Source organism: Mauremys reevesii, linkage group 14 (assembly GCF_016161935.1).
Source record: "Mauremys reevesii isolate NIE-2019 linkage group 14, ASM1616193v1, whole genome shotgun sequence".
Taxonomy (NCBI): domain Eukaryota; kingdom Metazoa; phylum Chordata; order Testudines; family Geoemydidae; genus Mauremys; species Mauremys reevesii.
The window spans coordinates 14388668-14407250 of record NC_052636.1 but is presented as its reverse complement, the minus strand read 5'-3'; the positions used below and the strand labels follow the sequence as shown (position 1 = coordinate 14407250).

Below are 18583 nucleotides of genomic sequence, written 5' to 3'. Positions count from 1 at the left end.
CCCCTCCGCTGCACCCCACTTCTGCCACCTACTGGGGGGGGGGCAGGAGTAAAGTCTCCATTTTAAAAAGGAAACCGGGGTGGGGGGGGAGATTTAAAAACAAAAAAAAAACACACAAAATAAACCCCTCCACTTTCCTTCTATATTTACAGCCGGGAAGGGGGGCCGGGGGGGAGCACCCCCAATCCCCCCCCCCCCATCCGCTAGGGCTGGAAAGAGCAGCCGTTCGGTTTCACTTCCCCATCCCCATCCGCCGGGGGGGGGTAACGTGAACACACAGATGTCGGGGCGAATCTGCCCTCCGCTCGGGGCGATCCGGGGGGCTGGGAGGAGAGTCCAGCTCGGCGGCCGTGTGGGGCCCAGTCTCTAGGGCTCCCCCCCGCCCCGGGGGGCCGGCGCGGCGGCAGCGGCGGCTTTGCGGGCCCCCTCTTTGCACTTCTGGCAGTAGAAGATGTCGGGGACGTTGGTCTTTTTGATCTTGGCGCAGGAGAGGTGGATCCAGGTGCCGCACTGGTTGCACTCGATCATGGGCCGCCCGGCGAAGGGCTTCTGGCAGTAGCAGGTGATCAGGTCCCACGAGTCGTCCCCTGGGGGGCAGAGACGAGCCGGGGGTCAGGGCCTGGCGGGGGGGAGAGCCCGGGGGGCGGCAGAGCTCCCCCAGCCCCGCCCCTCCCCCCCATTAGCCCCGCCCCATTGGGGGAACAGCTCCCCCAGCCCTGCCCCTCCCCCCCATTAGCCCCGCCCCATTGGGGGAACAGCTCCCGCATCCCCGCCCCTCTCCCCCATTAGCACTGCCCCATTGGGGGAACAGCTCCCCCAGCCCCGCCCCTCCCCCCCATTAGCCCCGCCCCATTGGGGGAACAGCTCCCCCAGCCCTGCCCCTCACCCCCAGACCTACATTAGCCCAACCCCATTGGGGGAACAGCTCCCCCAGCCCCCCCCCGCACCCCCATTAGCCCCCCCCCTCACCCCCATTAGCACTGCCCCATTGCGGGAACAGCTCCCCCAGCCCCGCCTCACCCCATTAGCACTGCTCCATTGCGGGAACAGCTCCCAGCCCCGCCCCATTAGCCCCCCTCACCCCCATACCTCGTTAGCCAAACCCCATTGGGGAACAGCTCCCCAGCCCCACCCTCACCCCCATTAGCCTTGACCCATTGGGAACAGCTCCCAGCCCCGCCCCTCACCCCATTAGCCAAACGCCATTGGGGAACAGCTCCCAGCCCCGCCTCACCCCCATTAGCCCCACCCCATTGGGGAACAGCTCCCCAGCCCTGCCCCTCACCCCCAGACCTGCCCCCCATTGGGATCACAGCTCCCCAGCCCCGCCTCACCCCCATTAGCCCTGCCCCATTGGGGGAACAGCTCCCCAGCCCCACCCCTCACCCCAGACCTACATTAGCCCAACCCCATTGGGGAACAGCTCCCCAGCCCCGCCTCACCCCAGACCTACATTAGCCCAACCCCATTGGGAACAGCTCCCCAGCCCCGCCTCACCCCAGACCTACATTAGCCCAACCCCATTGGGGGAACAGCTCCCCAGCCCCGCCTCACCCCAGACCTTCATTAGCCCAACCCCATTGGGGGAACAGCTCCCCCAGCCCCGCCCCCCACCCCCATACCTACTTTAGCCCAACCCCATTGGGGGAACAGCTCCCCCAGCCCCGCCCCTCACCCCAGACCTACATTAGCCAAACCCCATTGGGGAACAGCTCCCCAGCCCCGCCTCACCCCCAGACCTTAGCCAAACCCCATTGGGGAACAGCTCCCCCAGCCCCGCCCCTCACCCCCATTAGCCTTGACCCATTAGGGGAACAGCTCCCCAGCCCCGCCCCTCACCCCAGACCTAAATAGCCAAACCCCATTGGGGAACAGCCCCCAGCCCCGCCCTCACCCCAGACCTAAATAGCCAAACCCCATTGGGGAACAGCTCCCCAGCCCCGCCTCACCCCAGACCTAAATAGCCAAACCCCATTGGGGAACAGCTCCCAGCCCCACCCATTAGCCGCCCCTCACCCCATTAGCCCTGCCCCATTGGGGGAACAGCCCCAGCCCCGCCTCACCCCATTAGCCTTGACCCATTGGTGGAACAGCTCCCCCAGCCCTGCCCCTCACCCCCAGACCAAAAAAGCCAAACCCCCATGGGGGAACAGCTTCCCAGCCCCGCCTCACCCCAGACCTACATTAGCCCAACCCCATTGGGGGAACAGCTCCCCCAGCCCTGCCCCTCACACCCACTAGCCCCGCCCCATTGGGAACACAGCTCCCCTAGCCCCACCCCTCACCCCCATATGCCTAGCCTAGCCCCGCCCCATCGGCATCACAGCTCCCCCTGCCCTCAGGGCACGACCAACTCCAGCCCCAGGTGTCCGTCCCACCCCCCCATGTGGCTGGCACCCCCGGCTACCGCGCAGGGACCCTTCCCCTCCACCCCCGAGGCGCCACAGCCTGACACGGCCCCTTACAAAGCCAGGCCGGGAGCCGGGATTCCTGGCTTCCAGCCCCGGCTCTGGGAGGGACGTGGGGCCTGGAGAAACAGGTATCATCTGCCTGACGACGGGAGGGCTGAATACACCCTCGCTACTCAAACGACGGCAGCGGGCTTGGATTCGGGACCCCGGGGTTCAATTCCCAGCCCTGCCGCAGACCCCTGGCACAATCCGTGCCTCAGTTTCCCCATCTAGCATCCAGTTAGAGTCTGAGCTGTGCAGCTGGCCTCTCGCGATGCTAACGGCCCCAAAGTTTCAAGCCATTCGCGTCGTCTTGCCCTGTCTGCCTGTCCCTGGCCGGTTCGCTTCAACCCGCTCCACCCCACGACCAGTGGCTCGTGCGGGACGAGAACGTCTACACTGTCATCGAGAGTACGGGCTGGTGGTTAGATTAGGCGGGGCTGGGAGCCAGGACTCCTGGGTTCTCTCCCCGGCTCTGGGAGGGGAGTGGGGGCTGGTGGGTTAGAGCAGGGGGGGCTGGGAGCCAGGACTCCTGGGTTCCATTCCCAGCACCAGCCCGCAGGGAGCAGAGGCGGAGCAACATTTTGGCGGGCCACGTCCCACCCCGTCCGTCACCACGCCTTCCCCCCCTGCCCCCCCAGCCCGCCCGGCCGCACCCCCCCCCCCCCCCGCCCACGCCTGGCCCCACGGCCCCCCTGGGAGAACAGGCCCGGCAGCCCCGGCCCCCTCACCTGACTCGACCATGATGTCCTCGTCCATGACCCGCATCTCCCCCTCGCTGGAGCTGCCGTCGCCGTCCTGGCTGGTCTCCGTGCTGCCGCACTCCTTGCCCTCCCCGCCCCCCAGTTTGGGCTCCGGGAAGCCGCCCTCGGGCAGCAGCTCCTCCGGGGAGGGGGCCTCCTCCTCCCCGCTCCGGCCCAGCACCGCCGCCGCCCCCCCCGCCCCCGCCTCCTCCTCCGAGTCCGTCTCGCTCAGGGAGGCCTTGAGCTTCTTCTCCGCCTTTTTCAACTTTCGCTTCTTGCTCTTTTTGATGCGCGAGCGTTTCTCGCCCGCCGAGTCCCCCCGGCCGCGCCGGGCCGCCTCGGGCCGCCCCCGCCCGCCGGCAGCGCTTCTCCTTCCGCTTGTCCCCCAGCGGGCCGGCCCGGGGCGCCGGCGGCGGCCGGCCGGCCGGATCCAGGTCGAAGAGGGAGTCCTTCAGCTTCATCTTCTCCAGCAGGGAGCTGTCCGCCTTGAGGCGGCGGAAAGCCTTCTTCTTGGAGGACTTGGCCTTCTTGACGAAGGTCTCGATGGTGTGCAGGTCCGAGTGGGTCGACTCCCAGCCGTCGCTGTCCGCCACGCTCTCCGGGCGCAGGGGGGAGCTGGAGCCCGAAGGGGTCCAGTCGCTCTCCTGGGTGGGGGGAGGGAGATTAGGGGGGAGCGTTGGGCGTCTTCCCAGCATGCACCGCGGCCCGGGTCAGGAGAGGGTGTTGCCCGCTCTCCCAGAATGCAATGGGCCCCAGGCGCCGCGCTTCCCAGCATGCACCATTCCCAGCCGGCTGGGATACTTAGATGCCTGCGTTCGTGCAGGGCGGCCGGAAGGACTACATGTCCCACCATGCAATGCTGCTGGCAAGCCCCGCCCGTGCGGACATGTCCTCTGGGCAGCCGGGCTGACAACACTACAGCTCCCACAGTCCCCTGCTCCAGCCTCTTAGCTAAATGGCCGGGCTGCAAGGCATGCTGGGACCTGTAGTTTTCCGAGGCCAGAAAACAAGGCAGGGGCCTATGGAAAAGCCTACATATCCCAGAATCCTGTGCTCTGGGGGGGCTCCCAGAAGGGCCTGCTGGGACATGTAGTAGATCCCGATAGGACTGGGAATTGGAGTGCCCCTGGCACCGACCCATTCCCCACCCCGAGCCGGCGCCCCCTAGAGGGGACAAGCCCCTGCCCCATTCCCCGCTCCCCTGAGCCAGCCAGTCCCTGCCCTGGGGCCGGGGGGGGAGCCGGCACCCCCCAGAGGGGACAGGCCCCTGTCCCATTCCCCGCCCCCCTGAGCCAGCCAGGCCCCGCCCTGGGGCCGGGTGGGAGCCGGCGCCCCCCAGAGGGGCCAGGCCCCTGCCCCATTCCCTGCCCCCCTGAGCCAACCAGTCCCTGCCCTGGGGCCGGGTGGGAGCCGGCGCCCCCCAGAGGGGTCAGGCCCCTGCCCCATTCCCCGCCCCCCTGAGCCAGCCAGGCCCCGCCCTGGGGCCGGGTGGGAGCCGGCGCCCCCCAGAGGGAACAGGCCCCTGCCCCATTCCCGCCCCTGAGCCAGCCAGGCCCCGCCCTGGGGCCGGGTGGGAGCCGGCGCCCCCTAGAGGGGACAGGCCCCTGCCCCATTCCCCGCCCTCCTGAGCCAGCCAGGCCCTGCCCTGGGGCCGGGTGGGAGCCGGCGCCCCCCAGAGGGGACAGGCCCGTGGGGCCTAAGGGGGGGGCTCACCTCCTTGGTGGATGGGATGTAGCCAGCGTAGGCCAGGACAAAGCTGCAGAATTTGTTGAAGTCCTCGATAGTTCGCCGCCGCTTCTCAGGGGGCTGAAAACAGAGACAGGTTAGGGGGAATTCAGCGCTGCCCCCCCCTGCCCTTCCCTTGCGTCAGGGCCTCCCAGGGGTTAATTGCACCCCGAGACGCTGGGGAGAGAACCCAGGCGTCCTGGCTCCCAGCACTCCCAACCCCCTAAACACTAGACCCTGGGAGCCAGGACGCCTGGGTTCTCTCCCCGGCTCTGGGAGGGGAGTGGGGGCTCATGGGTTAGAGCAGGGGGGCACTGGGAGCCAGGACGCCTGGGTTCGCTCCCCGGCTCTGGGAGGAGGAGGGGGCTGGTGGTTAGAGCAGGGTGGGCTGGGAGCCAGGACGCCTGGGTTCTCCCCCCGGCTCGGGGCGGGGAGTGGGGACTGGGGGGTTAGAGCAGGTGGGGCTGGGAGCCAGGACTCCTGGGTTCTCTCCCCAGCTCTGGGAGGGGAGTGGGGGCTGGTGGTTAGAGCAGGGGGGGCTGGGAGCCAGGACTCCTGGGTTCTCTCCCCGGCTCTGGGAGGGGAGTGGGGGCTGGTGGTTAGAGCAGGGGGGCTGGGAGCCAGGACTCCTGGGTTCTCTCCCCAGCTCTGGGAGGGGAGTGGGGTCTGGTGGGTTAGAGTGGAGTGGGGGGGCTGGGAGCCAGGACTCCTGGGTTCTCCCGCCCCGCCCCTGGCTCCGGGGGGGGTCCAGAGGGGCTGCAGCGGCCACATTCCCAAGGGTTTGTGATGGGATGTGGTTGCAACAGAATAGACCTTCCCAACCCCCAGGGCCACCCCACCCCCACCCAGGAGCCATGCCCAAATAGAAAGGGGGGAGGGGCCTCAGGCAAGGAAGGGGCCTCCGTCTCCCCACCCTCATGTGGGACCCCAGTGTGGGGGGCAGGGAAGTGCCCGGACTCACCTGCGTCTCCACTTTGAGGTTCGGGGGTGGATCTGGAAAATAAAGGGGGTAAGTTTGGGGGTTCTCCCCTCCCCGCATCGGTCTGGGGTCAGCAGCCTTCCTTCCCTGCCCCTTTCGCCCCCTCTCAGACACCCCCCCACCCCAGTGTCTGCGATCCTACCACCCCACAGACTTGGGGGGCTGGGCCTTCACCCCCCCCCACACACACAACCCCCCATGTGTCCTCACACTCCATTCCCCCCCTACACACACACAATGCAAGACCCTGTCCCCCACTCCTCCCCCCCACCCAGGGACACCCCCACCTCAGCCCCCCGGGACAGGGACACCCCCCCACCCCAAGATCCCAATCCCCCAGGAGAGAGGTCCCCACCAGCCCAGGCCCCCAGGTAAAGACCTGGCAGGGGATGCGGGTGCTGCAGAGAAGATGCCCCTGGGGAGAGGAACCTACCCTCCCCTCTCCAGCCAGGAACTTGGGGCGGGGCCTGCCTCCCCAACCCCTGCCTCCCCAGGCTCCTCCCCATCCCAGCCCCCACCCCTTCCACTGCCAGCTCCTCCCCCTCAGCTGCCCTACCCTCCTGACAACTCCTCCTCCCCGCCACCAACCAACCCCCACACTGCTCCCTAGCACCCCGACCCATCTCCCTGCTTCTGTGCCCCCAGCTCCCCGGCTTCCCAGCCCCACCCCGGCTCAGCTCCATGGTTAATATTCCACCAAACACCCTCCGACGGCCGCCAGCCTCCCAAACCCCTGCAACTCCAGCTGCCCTTCCTCTGGACAGCACCCCAGCCTCTTAACCCCAGCTCTGGGGCGCCCCCTCTCCATCCCCAAGTCTCCAGCTCCTGTCTCCGCCCCCCCGCAGAGGTTTTCGCCATGGTTTCCTCTCGTGTTTCCCCCTTCACCCCGGTTCCTCCAGCTTCTCCTTCCTGCCCCCACAGGACCTCCCCTCCGCTTCAAGCACCCCACTTCTCGCCCCGCCAGTCCCACCTTCCCCTGCTCCTTCCAGCCTCCCCAGCCCCCAATCTCCCCACGGCGGTCAGCTCTCCCGCAGCTCCTGTCCCCAGCTCCTCCGAGCCCCCAACACCGGTCTCACGCCTCTCCCTCCCCGGCTCCTACCCCTAGTCCCTCCCGCCATGTTCCCGAGCCCCACTCCTCCACCGCTGTGCACCCCAATACACACACACGGCGACTCAGCTCCCCTCCTGCCTCCTCCCGGCCCCCAACCCCGCCTCCCCAGGGCCAGGCTCCCCACCCCAGCTGGCCTCTTGCCGCCCTCCCAGCTCCGGGCTCCCCCCCAACTCTGCCCCCCGCCAGATCTCCTCCAGCTCCCCCTCCCCAGGGCCAGTCTCCCCCCCACACCCTGTGCCCCCCAATCTCCAAACTCTCCTCCGGCTTCCCCTCCCCAGGGCCACTCTCCCGCCACACGCTGTGCCCCCAATCCCCAGATCTCCTCCAGCTCCAGATCTCCCGGCCCCTACTGTGTCCCTTCCCCTGCCTGCCTCCCCAGCTCCGGGCTCCCACACACACACTGTGCCCCCAGATCTCCTCCAGCTGCCCCTCTCCTGGCCCCCTACTGCGCCCCTTGCCCCCAGCTCCCGGCCCCCTCCCCAAGGCAGAGCTCCAGATCCCCACTCCCAGTTCACCTCTCCCCACCACACGCTGTGCCCTCCAGCTCCCCTCTCCCGGCCCCTACTGCGCCCCTTGCCCCCGAAGGAAGATCTCCAGAGCCCCCGGCTCTCTCCCTCTCCTGAGCCCCTCCAGCCCCTCTCCCGGCCCCCTACTGCGCCCCTTGCCCCCAGCTCCCAGCCCCCAAGGCAGATCTCCAGAGACCCCACACTCTCTCCCTCTCCTGTGCCCCTCCAGCCCCTCTCCCGGCCCCCTACTGCGCCCCTTGCCCCCAGCTCCCGCCCCCTCCCCAAGGCAGATCTCCAGAGCCCCCACTCCCGGCTCTCCCTCTCCTGTGCCCCTCCAGCCCCTCTCCCGGCCCCCTACTGCGCCCCCTTGCCCCCAGGTCCCGCCCCCTCCCCAAGGCAGATCTCCAGAGCCCCCACTCCCGGCTCTCTCCCTCTCCTGTGCCCCTCCAGCCCCCACTCCCGGCCCCCCTACTGCGCCCCTTGCCCCCCCCTCCCCAAGGCAGATCTCCAGATCTCCCCCCCCCCACTCCCAGCTCTCCTCTTCCCCCCAAGCCCCGGTCTCCCCCGCACACGCTGTGCCCCCCAGATCCCTCTCTCCCAGCCCCAGGGCCAGTCTCCCAGACTGTGCCCCCGATCCCCTCATCTCCAGCTCCCGCCCCAGGGCAAGCGCCCCACTCCTCCAGGCCCCCAGCTGGTCTCCCACCCCACACAGCCCCCTTTCTGCCCCCAGCTCCGATCTCTCCTCCCCACACACTGCTGCGCCCCCAGCCCCCGAGTTGGGCTCCCGGCCCCGCTGTGCCCCAAGTGCCCCCGGCTCTCCCACGCACCTTCTGGGCTGGGCTCCGCCATGGCCTCGCCGCCCCGCGCGGGGCTCGCACCCCGGGCCGCTCTCTCCCTCCGTCCGGTGCCGCCCGACTCCGCTCCCCGCCCCGCCCGGCCGCCCCTTGGCTCCCCTCCACCACCCCGCCGCCGCGCTGCACCCCGGGAGATGGAGTCCGCGGCCCCGCTCCCCCCGCCCGCACGCGGTCGCCCCAGGACTACAACTCCCAGCAGCCACCGCGCGCACGACGGCGCGCTCGCTCCTCCGCCCCTGCCGGGCACGCCGGGAGATGAAGTCCCCCCAGCCCCAGGCTAGCGGCGCGACGACCCCACTTCCGGCGTGGGGCGGGACTTCCTGCGCGGAGGGCGCTGGGAGCTGTAGTCCTGCGGAGCCACGGCGCGGACGGAAAGCGCCTGTTGGCTCTGACTCCGCCTACGGGCCAGAGGGGGCGCTGATTGGCCAGAGGCAACCTGTCACCACCGAGGAGGCCCCGCCCACCCTCTCCCTAGAGAGTTGCAGGGGCAGGACTCCTGGGTTCTCTCCCCAGCTCTGGGAGGGGAGTGGGGGCTGGTGGGTTAGAGGGGGGGGCTGGGATCTAGGACTCCTGGGTTCTCCCCCCGGCTCTGGGAGGAGTGGGGCTGTGGGTTAGAGCAGGGGGCGGGGCGCCAGGACTCCTGGGTTCTCTCCCTGGCTCTGGGAGGGGAGTGGGGGCTGGTGGGTTAGAGCCGGGGGGGCTGGGAGCCAGGACTCCTGGGTTCTCTGCCCAGCTCTGGGAGGAGTGGGGCTGGTGGGTTAGAGCAGGGGCTGGGAGCCAGGACTCCTGGGTTCTCTCCCCGGCTCTGGGAGGGGAGTGGGGGCTGGTGGGTCAGAGCAGGGGGGGCTGGGAGCCAGGACTCCTGGGTTCTCTCCCCAACTCTCGGAGGGGAGCGGGGGGGCTGGGTGCCAGGACTCCTGGGTTCTCTCCCCACTGTCTGAGGGACCCACAACACCTCTTGCCTATGACCCCTTCCAAGGGGGGGACTGTCTCTTCCTGCCCCCCCATGATCTCCCCAACAGCAGCCATCGGTTGGCCACCCCCCAACTCACCATGGTCCCCACACAGTGTCATCCTCCCCCCGCCCCAGCAGAAATAACACCCCACAAGTCTCAGCATTTTCCTTCTCATTTTATTATGCCCCCCCTTTTGCCCCCCCCCCCGCACACACACCACATTACAAGCGCTGACGGGGCCCCCTGGTGGCAGCTCGGGGCCCTGCTGGGTGACACGAGGAGCCAGCAATTTTGGGGGCGGGGGGGTGGATGCCCAAGGGGGGGCTGGAAAAACCCTTCATGGCAGGAAATCAGAGGTTAGCCAAGGAAACCCAGGCAGAGCAGGGAGGGGTGGTTACATGGGGAGGATTTAATTATGCAGATGGGGGGGGTGACAGGGAGGGGTGCCCCCCCCATCCTCACCCCGGGAGAAGAAAGGCTCTTATCAAGATCAACCAACAAAAGGAGAAAGTGCAGGTCCCTTCGGGGAGGAGGGCGCCCCCCGGTGGCGGGGCGGAGCGGGGCGCCTCACATGCCGTAGACGCTCTCGTCACTGTAAGCGATGTACAGGAAGAAGTCTTCCTCGTGGTGCTCCTGCCGGGCGGGGAGAAAACGGAGGGTCATTACCGGGAGGGCGCCTGCCCCACAGCGCCCCCTATCGCAGCCCTGGGGCCAGCCCTGCCTGCCAGGGGAGAGCGCCCCCTGCTGAGCTCCCCGCCCCGCTCCCTGCCCCCTAGCGCCGCCCTGGGGCCAGCCCTGCCTGCCAGGAGAGCGCCTGCTGAGCTCCCGCTCCCTGCCCCACAGAGCCCCCTAGCGCCGCCCTGGGGCCAGCCCCGCCTGCCAGGGGAGAGCGCCCCCTGCTGAGCTCCCCACGCCGCTCCCTGCCCCACACCGCCCCTAGTGCCACCCTGGGGCCAGCCCTGCCTGCCAGGGGAGAGCGCCCCCTGCTGCCCCCGCCCCGCCCCACAGCACCCCTAGCGCCCTACCTGGTACAGCTGGCCCATGGTGGCGCTGGTCGGGGGGATGACGTTGTTGACGAAGAAGAACAAGGCGTCCTCGGCCCTTAGGTGGATTCGCTTCCGGATCAGGAAGTAGAACTGTCCGACTAGGGGAGAAGAAAGGGGGGGGGGGGTCAGGATACGAGGGGGGGCGGCCTCCCCAATACCCTCCCACGACCCACACACTCCACACCCCCTACTCTCCCCCCCCCCTCCAAGGGCCTTTCTGGGAATCCCCCCCCAGAGCGCTGTGTGGGAGGGCTGGAGTTGGGGGGATTTCCCCCATGGGGCACACCCTGCTTTATCCAGCCATTGGAGAGGCTACCCAGTACCCCTCCTCTGCGCCCCCCAGAAAACCCCACCTGTCCCTTTTAAGAGACTATCCCAAATCCTCCCCCTTCATCTGCCCACCCCCACTGAGACCACCCCCTCCACCTGCTCCCCTCGTTCCACCCCATGACCCTTGTTCCCAGAGACTGGCCCCCAAGAACCCCCTCCCCCCATATCCAGTCACAAGCCCCTCCCACCCCGCTGGATCTGCCCCCATCCCGTGACTGTCCCAGCAGCACGGCGCCCCCTGGAAGGGGGGGGGGCAGCACTGACCTGTGAGGTCTGACGGGACCAGGTATTTCTTCTTGTCCAGGTCTCCTATCCGGGCTTTGGGCGCTTTCTCCACAATCACCTGCGGGGGAGGGAGGAGACCCGGGGGATCAGCTAGGCGCCCCCCCCCGGGCACTTGGGGGGCTGGGAGCGGGGAGGAATAGCTCAAACCAGGGGGCGATGGGAGGGGCTGGGATGGATCTGCTCAGCAGTCCAACCTGACCACCCCCACAAACACACACACTCACAATGGTCCGACCCAACCACCCCCCCAAACACACACACAATGGTCCGACCCAACCACCCCAAACACACACACACACAATGGTCCGACCCAACCACCCCAAACACACACACACACACACACACACACACAATGGTCCGACTCCAACCCCAAACACACACACACACAGTGGTCTGACCTGACCCCCACACCCCCAGGGACAGTCTGGCAGGGGAGGGCAGGGGAAGGCAGGGATGGTCCCGGCAGGGGAGGGCAGGGGCAGGGGAAGGCAGGGATGGTCCCGGCAGGGGAGGGCAGGGGCAGGGGAAGGCAGGGAAGGTCCCGGCAGGGGAGGGCAGGGGCAGGAGGAAGGCAGGGATGGTCCCGGCAGGGGAGGGCAGGGGCAGGGGAAGGCAGGGAAGGTCCCGGCAGGGGAGGGCAGGGGAAGGCAGGGAAGGTCCCGGCAGGGGAGGGCAGGGGCAGGGGAAGGCAGGGAAGGTCCCGGCAGGGGAGGGCAGGGGCAGGGGAAGGCAGGGAAGGTCCCGGCAGGGGAGGGCAGGGGAAGGCAGGAAGGTCCCGGCAGGGGAGGGCAGTGGGCAGGGGAAGGCAGGGAAGGTCCCGGCAGGGGAGGGCAGGGGGCAGGGGGAAGGCAGCGACGGTCCCGGCAGGGGGCAGGAGGAAGGCAAGGAAGGTCCCGGCAGGGGAGGACAGGGGCAGGAGGAAGGCAGGGAAGGTCCCGGCAGGGGAGGGCAGGGGCAGGGGAAGGCAGGGAAGGTCCCGGCAGGGGAGGGCAGGGGCAGGGGAAGGCAGGAAGGTCCTGGCAGGGGAGGGCAGGGGCAGGGGAAGGCAGGGAAGGTCCCGGCAGGGGAGGGCAGGGGCAGGAGGGAGGAGTAAGGCAGGAAGGTCCCGGCAGGGGAGGGCAGGGGCAGGCAGGGACGGTCCCGGCAGGGGAGGGCAGGGGGCAGGAGGAAGGCAGGGATGGTCCTGGCAGGGGAGGGCTGAGGGCAGGAGGAAGGCAGGGAAGGTCCCGGCAGGGGAGGGCAGGGGGCAGGGGGAAGGCAGGGATGGTCCTGGCAGGGGAGGGCAGGGGCAGGAGGAAGGCAGGGACGGTCCCGGCAGGGGAGGGCAAGGGGAAGGCAGGGAAGGTCCCGGCAGGGGAGGGCAGGGGGCAGGCAGGGAAGGTCCCGGCAGGGGAGGGCAGGGACAGGAGGAAGGCAGGGAAGGTCCCGGCAGGGGAGGGCAGGGGCAGGAGGAAGACAGGGACGGTCCCGGCAGGGGCAGGGCAGGGGAAGGCAGGGACGGTCCCGGCAGGGGAGGGCAGGGGCTGGAGGAAGGTCCCGGCAGGGGGCAAGAGGAAGGCAGGGAAGGTCCCGGCAGGGGAGGGCTGAGGGCAGGAGGAAGGCAGGGAAGGTCCCGGCAGGGGGCAGGAGGAAGGCAGGGACAGTCCCGGCAGGGGAGGGCAGGGGGCAGGAGGAAGGCAGGGACGGTCCCGGCAGGGGCGGGCAGGGGGCAGGAGGAAGGCAGGGAAGGTCCTGGCAGGGGAGGGCTGGGGGCAGGAGGAAGGCAGGGATGGTCCCGGCAAGGGAGGGCAGGGGGCAGGAGTAAGGCAGGGAAGGTCCCGGCAGGGGAGGGCAGGGGGCAGGACGAAGGCCGGGAAGGTCCCGGCAGGGGACGGCAGGAGGAAGGCAGGGAAGGTCCCGGCAGGGGAGGGCAGGGGGAAGGCAGGGAAGGTCCCGGCAGGGGAGGGCAGGGGGCAGGAGGAAGGCAGGGACGGTCCCGGCAGGGGAGGGCAGGGGGCAGGAGGAAGGCAGGGAAGGTCCCGGCAGGGGAGGGCAGGGGGCAGGAGGAAGGCAGGGACGGTCCCGGCAGGGGAGGGCAGGGGGAAGGCAGGGAAGGTCCCGGCAGGGGGCAGGAGGAATGCAGGGAAGGTCCCAGCAGGGGAGGGCAGGGGGCAGGAGTAAGGCAGGGAAGGTCCTGGCAGGGGAGGGCAGGGGCAGGAGGGAGGAGTAAGGCAGGGAAGGTCCCGGCAGGGGAGGGCAGGGGGCAGGAGGAAGGCAGGGAAGGTCCTGGCAGGGGAGGGCTGGGGGCAGAAGGCAGGGACGGTCCCGGCAGGGGAGGGCAGGGGGCAGGAGTAAGGCAGGGAAGGTCCCGGCAGGGGAGGGCAGGGGGCAGGAGGGAGGAGTAAGGCAGGGAAGGTCCCGGCAGGGGAGGGCAGGGGGCAGGAGGAAGGCAGGGAAGGTCCTGGCAGGGGAGGGCTGGGGGCAGAAGGCAGGGAAGGTCCCAGCAGGGGAGGGCAGGGGGAAGGCAGGGAAGGTCCCGGCAGGGGAGGGGCGGGGGGAGGGGGAAGGCAGGGACGGTCCCGGCAGGGGAGGGCAGGGGGCAGGAGGAAGGCAGGGACGGTCCCGGCAGGGGAGGGCAGGGGGAAGGCAGGGAAGGTCCCGGCAGGGGGCAGGAGGAAGGCAGGGAAGGTCCCAGCAGGGGAGGGCTGGGGGCAGAAGGAAGGCAGGGAAGGTCCCGGCAGGGGAGGGCAGGGGGCAGGGGGAAGGCAGGGACGGTCCCGGCAGGGGGCAGGAGGAATGCACTGATGTGGGGTGTCTCTTTCGAGGTCCCGGGCGGCTGCCCTCTAGCTTCCATGGATTTCTCTCCCCCAGGGCGCTTGATGGGGGGTAGGGGGTGGATGAGGACACATTACACCAGGGACTCAGAGACCCAGTTTTTATGGCAGATCTGGGGGTGGTAAGGGATGGTAGGAGGGTCTCAACCCCCCCACACTTCTGGGTACATTTCCTGGGATAACAGGGCCCAGACAGGGTGTCACAGGAACTGAACGCGTGTCTATGGCAGGGGTCACACATGGGTTAGCCATGGGGGTTCACAACAGGACCCGATCTGGGTATTTCCACATGGGGGAGGGAGGGAGGGCCCCAGTCTAGGTATTTCGGGGGGGGGTTCCCTCCATCAGAAGGTGAGGGGCAAAGATAACACAGGGGGACTAATACCACCAGGGGTGTTTCTCTAAATAAGACCAGGCGTGGGTATGTGGGCTGGGGGGATGAGGCAATGTGGGTCGTGGGGGGGGGAGAATACCCCAGGGTGACGAATACCATGGGGGCCAGGGGTGCTTCTGAACAGGATATGGTATTTGGGGGGGGGGGGTGTCAAGGATGCATGTCCCACTGCAGAGGGAATATCCAGGGGTCTCGCTGGGGGGTGCTCCTATGGGGAGGAGGGTCCTGGGAGAGGCACATCTGGGAGGTATGGGGAGGGGCGGGTCTCCAAGACACGGGTCTGTCTCACTCATATTTCTGCAGGGGGTCCCAGTCCATGGGCCGTACAGGGGCAGGTCTCTCATAGGGTATTTCAGGGGGGTCCCAGTCCATGGGCCGTACGGGGGCGGGTCTCTCACAGGGTATTTCAGTGGGGTCCCAGTCCATGGGGCATACAGGGGCGGGGTCTCTCACAGGGTATTTCTGGGGGTGTCCCAGTCCGTGGGCCATACGGGTGCAGGGCTCTCACAGGGTCTTTCTCGGGGGGGGGGGTCCCAGTCCATGGGCCGTACAGGGGCAGGTCTCTCATAGGGTATTTCAGGGGGGTCCCAGTCCATGGGCCAGGGGCGGGTCTCATAGGGTATTTCAGGGGGGTCCCAGTCCATGGGCCGTACGGGGGCGGGTCTCTCATAGGGTATTTCAGGGGGGTCCCAGTCCATGGGCCATACGGGGCCAGGTCTCTCATAGGGTATTTCAGGGGGGTCCCAGTCCATGGGCCATACAGGGGCGGGTCTCTCATAGAGTATTTCAGGGGGGTCCCAGTCCATGGGCCATACAGGGGCGGGTCTCTCATAGAGTATTTCAGGGGGGTCCCAGTCCATGGGCCGTACAGGGGCAGGTCTCTCATAGGGTATTTCTAGGGGGGTCCCAGTCCATGGGCCGTACGGGGGCAGGTCTCTCATAGGGGTATTTCAGGGGGGTCCCAGTCCATGGGCCGTATGGGGGCGGGTCTCTCACAGGGTATTTCAGGGGCGTCCCAGTCCATGGGCCGTACAGGGGCAGGTCTCTCATAGGGTATTTCAGGGGGGTCCCAGTCCATGGGCCATACGGGGGCGGGTCTCTCATAGGGTATTTCAGGGGGGTCCCAGTCCATGGGCCGTACGGGGGCGGGTCTCTCATAGGGTATTTCAGGGGGGTCCCAGTCCATGGGCTGTACAGGGGCGGGTCTCTCATAGGGTATTTCAGGGGGGTCCCAGTCCATGGGCCATACGGGGGCAGGTCTCTCATAGGGTATTTCAGGGGGGTCCCAGTCCATGGGCTGTACAGGGGCGGGTCTCTCATAGGGTATTTCAGGGGGGTCCCAGTCCATGGGCTGTACAGGGGCAGGTCTCTCATAGGGTATTTCAGGGGGGTCCCAGTCCATGGGCCGTACAGGGGCAGGTCTCTCATAGGGTATTTCAGGGGGGTCCCAGTCCATGGGCTGTACAGGGGCAGGTCTCTCATAGGGTATTTCAGGGGTCCCAGTCCATGGGCTGTACAGGGGCGGTCTCTCATAGGGTATTTCTAGGGGTCCCAGTCCATGGGCCGTACGGGGGCAGGTCTCTCATAGGGGTATTAAAGGGGGGTCCCCGTCCAGGGGCCAGATGGGGGCAGGTCTCTGACAGGGTATTTCAGGGGGGTCCCAGTCCATGGGCCATACGGGGGCGGGTCTCGCATTGGGTATTTCAGGGGGGTCCCAGCCCGTGGGCCATACGGGGGCAGGTCTCTCATAGGGTATTTCAGGGGGGTCCCAGTCCATGGGCCGTACAGGGGCGGGTCTCTCATAGGGTATTTCAGGGGGGTCCCAGTCCATGGGCTGTACAGGGGCAGGTCTCTCATAGGGTATTTCAGGGGGGTCCCAGTCCATGGGCTGTACAGGGGCGGGTCTCTCATAGGGTATTTCAGGGGTCCCAGTCCATGGGCCGTACAGGGCAGGTCTCTCAGGGTATTTCAGGGGTCCCAGTCCATGGGCTGCACGGGGCGGGTCTCTCATAGGGGTATTTCAGGGGGGTCCCAGTCCATGGGCCATACAGGGGCGGGTCTCTCATAGAGTATTTCTGGGGTCCCAGTCCATGGGCCGTACAGGGGCAGGTCTCTCATAGGGTATTTCAGGGGGGTCCCAGTCCATGGGCCGTACAGGGGCGGGTCTCTCATAGGGTATTTCAGGGGGGTCCCAGCCCGTGGGCCGCATGGGGGCGGGTCTCTCATAGAGTATTTCTAGGGGGTCCCAGTCCATGGGCCGTACAGGGGCAGGTCTCTCATAGGGTATTTCAGGGGTCCCAGTCCATGGGCTGTATGGGGCGGGTCTCACAGGGTATTTCAGGGGGGTCCCAGGCCCTGGGCCGTACGGGGGCAGGTCTCTCATAGGGTATTTCACGGGGGTCCCAGTCCATGGGCCATACAGGGGCGGGTCTCTCATAGGGTATTTCAGGGGGGTCCCAGTCCATGGGCCGTACAGGGGCGGGTCTCTCATAGGGTATTTCAGGGGGGTCCCAGTCCATGGGCCGCATGGGGGCAGGTCTCTCACAGGGTATTTCAGGGGGGTCCCCGTCCAGGGGCCGTACGGGGCCGGGTCTCTCATAGGGTATTTCAGGGGGGTCCCAGCCCGTGGGCCATATGGGGGTGGGGGCAGGTCTCTCACAAGGTATTTTGGGGGCGCAGGGGGGCCTCCCAAGGGTTATTTCCGGGAGGGTCCCTGCTCAGGAGCTGTACGTTGGGGTCTCTCATAGGGTATTTCGGGGGCCCAGTCCAGGGGCCCCACAGATGCGGGGGCGGGTCTCGCAGGGTGTCTCGCGGGGATCCAGTCGGGGGTGGGCCCAGGGGCGGGGTCCGGTCCGGGGCCCGACCGGTCGGGACCGGTCCGGTCCGGGAGGCTCCCGGGCTCTCACCGGGACGCGATCCGGGTATTTCTTGCGGATCTTCTCGCCCTCGCAGCGGCGCCGCTCGAAGGGCTGCTCCTCCTTGTACAGGAACTTCATGGCTGCGCCGCTGCCTGCGCCGCCGGCGTAAGCACCGCCCGCCCTGCGCCGCTGGCGTAACGGCCGCCCGCCCGCCCTGCGTCGGCTCCCTGCGCCGCCGGCGTAAGCGCCGCCCGCCCTGCGCCGCTGGCGTAACCGCCACCCGCCCTGCGTCGGCTCCCTGCGCCGCTGGCGTAACCGCCACCCGCCCAGCGTCGGCTCCCTGCGCCGCTGGCGTAACCGCCGCCCGCCCGCTCTGCGTCAGCTCCCTGCGCCGTTAGCGTAACCGCCGCCCGCTCTGCGCCGCTAGCGTAAAGGCCGCCAGGCCGCCCTGCGTCGGCTCCCTGCGCCGCGGGCGTAAGCACCACCTGCCCTGCGCCGCTGGCGTAACCGCCGCAGAACCGCCCCTCCCTGCGCGCGCCACTGGCGCAACCGCCGCCTCCACCTACGCCGCTAGCGTAACTTAGGGGTGCTTTCCAGGCCTCACAGCTACGCCACTGGCGTAAAGGGGCCGAGCTTCCACCCGCCCCCATTTTCCGGGGCTAAGAAAAGGGCGTAAGTCCCGCTTCCGCCTGACTCATTCCGGACTGGGCGGGGCTACGCTACGGGCGCAGCCCAGGCCTTTCCCCACCGCCCCGGACACCGCAAAGCCGCGATTCACAGAGCCCCATACGCTGCGCCACCTGCGTAGCAGTTTGACACCAAAGCAAAATAGTGCGGGGCGGGGGGAAGATGGGAGTGCGGCCAATAAAGGGGAGGGGCCGGGCCTCCATCGAGAGGGGAGCGGAGGGAGGGGCGTGGCCACTGCGGAAGGGGGCGTGGCCATCCCGAAGAGCTCGCCAAGAAACAGGGTGGCGGAAGGATACGGCCAGCGCGGAGGAAGACGTGTCATGTGATTGACGTCACGCAGCCGTATGGTCACGTGCCTGCCGGGAAGAAGATCCGGCCGGGAGGAGGCTGATAAACAGGGAGAGGCCCCGTGACCATGCGAGGGGAGCGGCGTGAGAGCCCAATGGGAGGAAGGGGCGGGGCGAAAGGGGCGGGGCCAATAGGGAGGGAGGAACCATGTAAAGGGACCCACAGGGGAGGGTTCATTGTGGAAGAAACCAAAAAGGAAATGGGGGGGGAGCGGGAAGGTGGGTGAAACCATCGGAGGGGAAGGGGCACAAGAGGGAAGAGACCAAGGGAGAGGGGTGGGGACAGCCTTGCGTGGGAGGGTCCAATACGGGTGAGAGGGGGCCTGGGGCCTGGCTCTGGGAGGAGTGGGGCTGGGGGTTAGAGCAGGGGCTGGGAGCCAGGACTCCTGGGTTCTCTCCCGGCTCTGGGAGGAGTGGGGGCTGGTGGGTTGGAGCAGGGGGCTGGGAGCCAGGACTCCTGGGTTCTCCCCGGCTCTGGGAGGAGTGGGGCTGGTGGGTT

At 68.2% G+C, this 18583-nt stretch overlaps 2 protein-coding genes across 2 annotated transcripts; both read right to left on the bottom strand.

Annotated features, from left to right (window-relative positions):
* Positions 1-231: 231 nt before the first annotated feature.
* Positions 232-8443, bottom strand: PHF23 (PHD finger protein 23). Its single transcript, XM_039499991.1, is given in 6 exon segments — positions 232-587; positions 3182-3542; positions 3544-3837; positions 4907-4999; positions 5880-5911; positions 8342-8443. Coding segments are annotated over 6 exon segments (1023 nt in total). The 5' UTR covers positions 8364-8443; the 3' UTR covers positions 232-366.
* A 1040-nt stretch (positions 8444-9483) lies between these two features.
* LOC120381610 (GABA type A receptor-associated protein) lies at positions 9484-17255 on the bottom strand. The gene is made up of 4 exons (XM_039499763.1): positions 17099-17255; positions 10965-11043; positions 10350-10468; positions 9484-9957 (listed from the first exon to the last, which is right to left on the bottom strand). Exons 1-4 carry the CDS (start codon positions 17186-17188, stop codon positions 9892-9894), a joined length of 354 nt encoding a protein of 117 aa, XP_039355697.1. The 5' UTR covers positions 17189-17255; the 3' UTR covers positions 9484-9891.
* Between the last annotated feature and the right edge of the window lie 1328 nt (positions 17256-18583).

Coding starts and splice junctions, on each gene's coding strand:
- LOC120381610 (XM_039499763.1), bottom strand. CDS start 17,188: ATGAAGTTCCTGTACAAGGAGGAGCAGCCCTTCGAGCGGCGCCGCTGC. Junction 11,044..17,098: donor AATACCCGGATCGCGTCCCG/GTGAGAGCCCGG, acceptor CCTCCCCCGCAG/GTGATTGTGGAGAAAGCGCC. Junction 9,958..10,349: donor CCATGGGCCAGCTGTACCAG/GTAGGGCGCTAG, acceptor CCCGCCCGGCAG/GAGCACCACGAGGAAGACTT.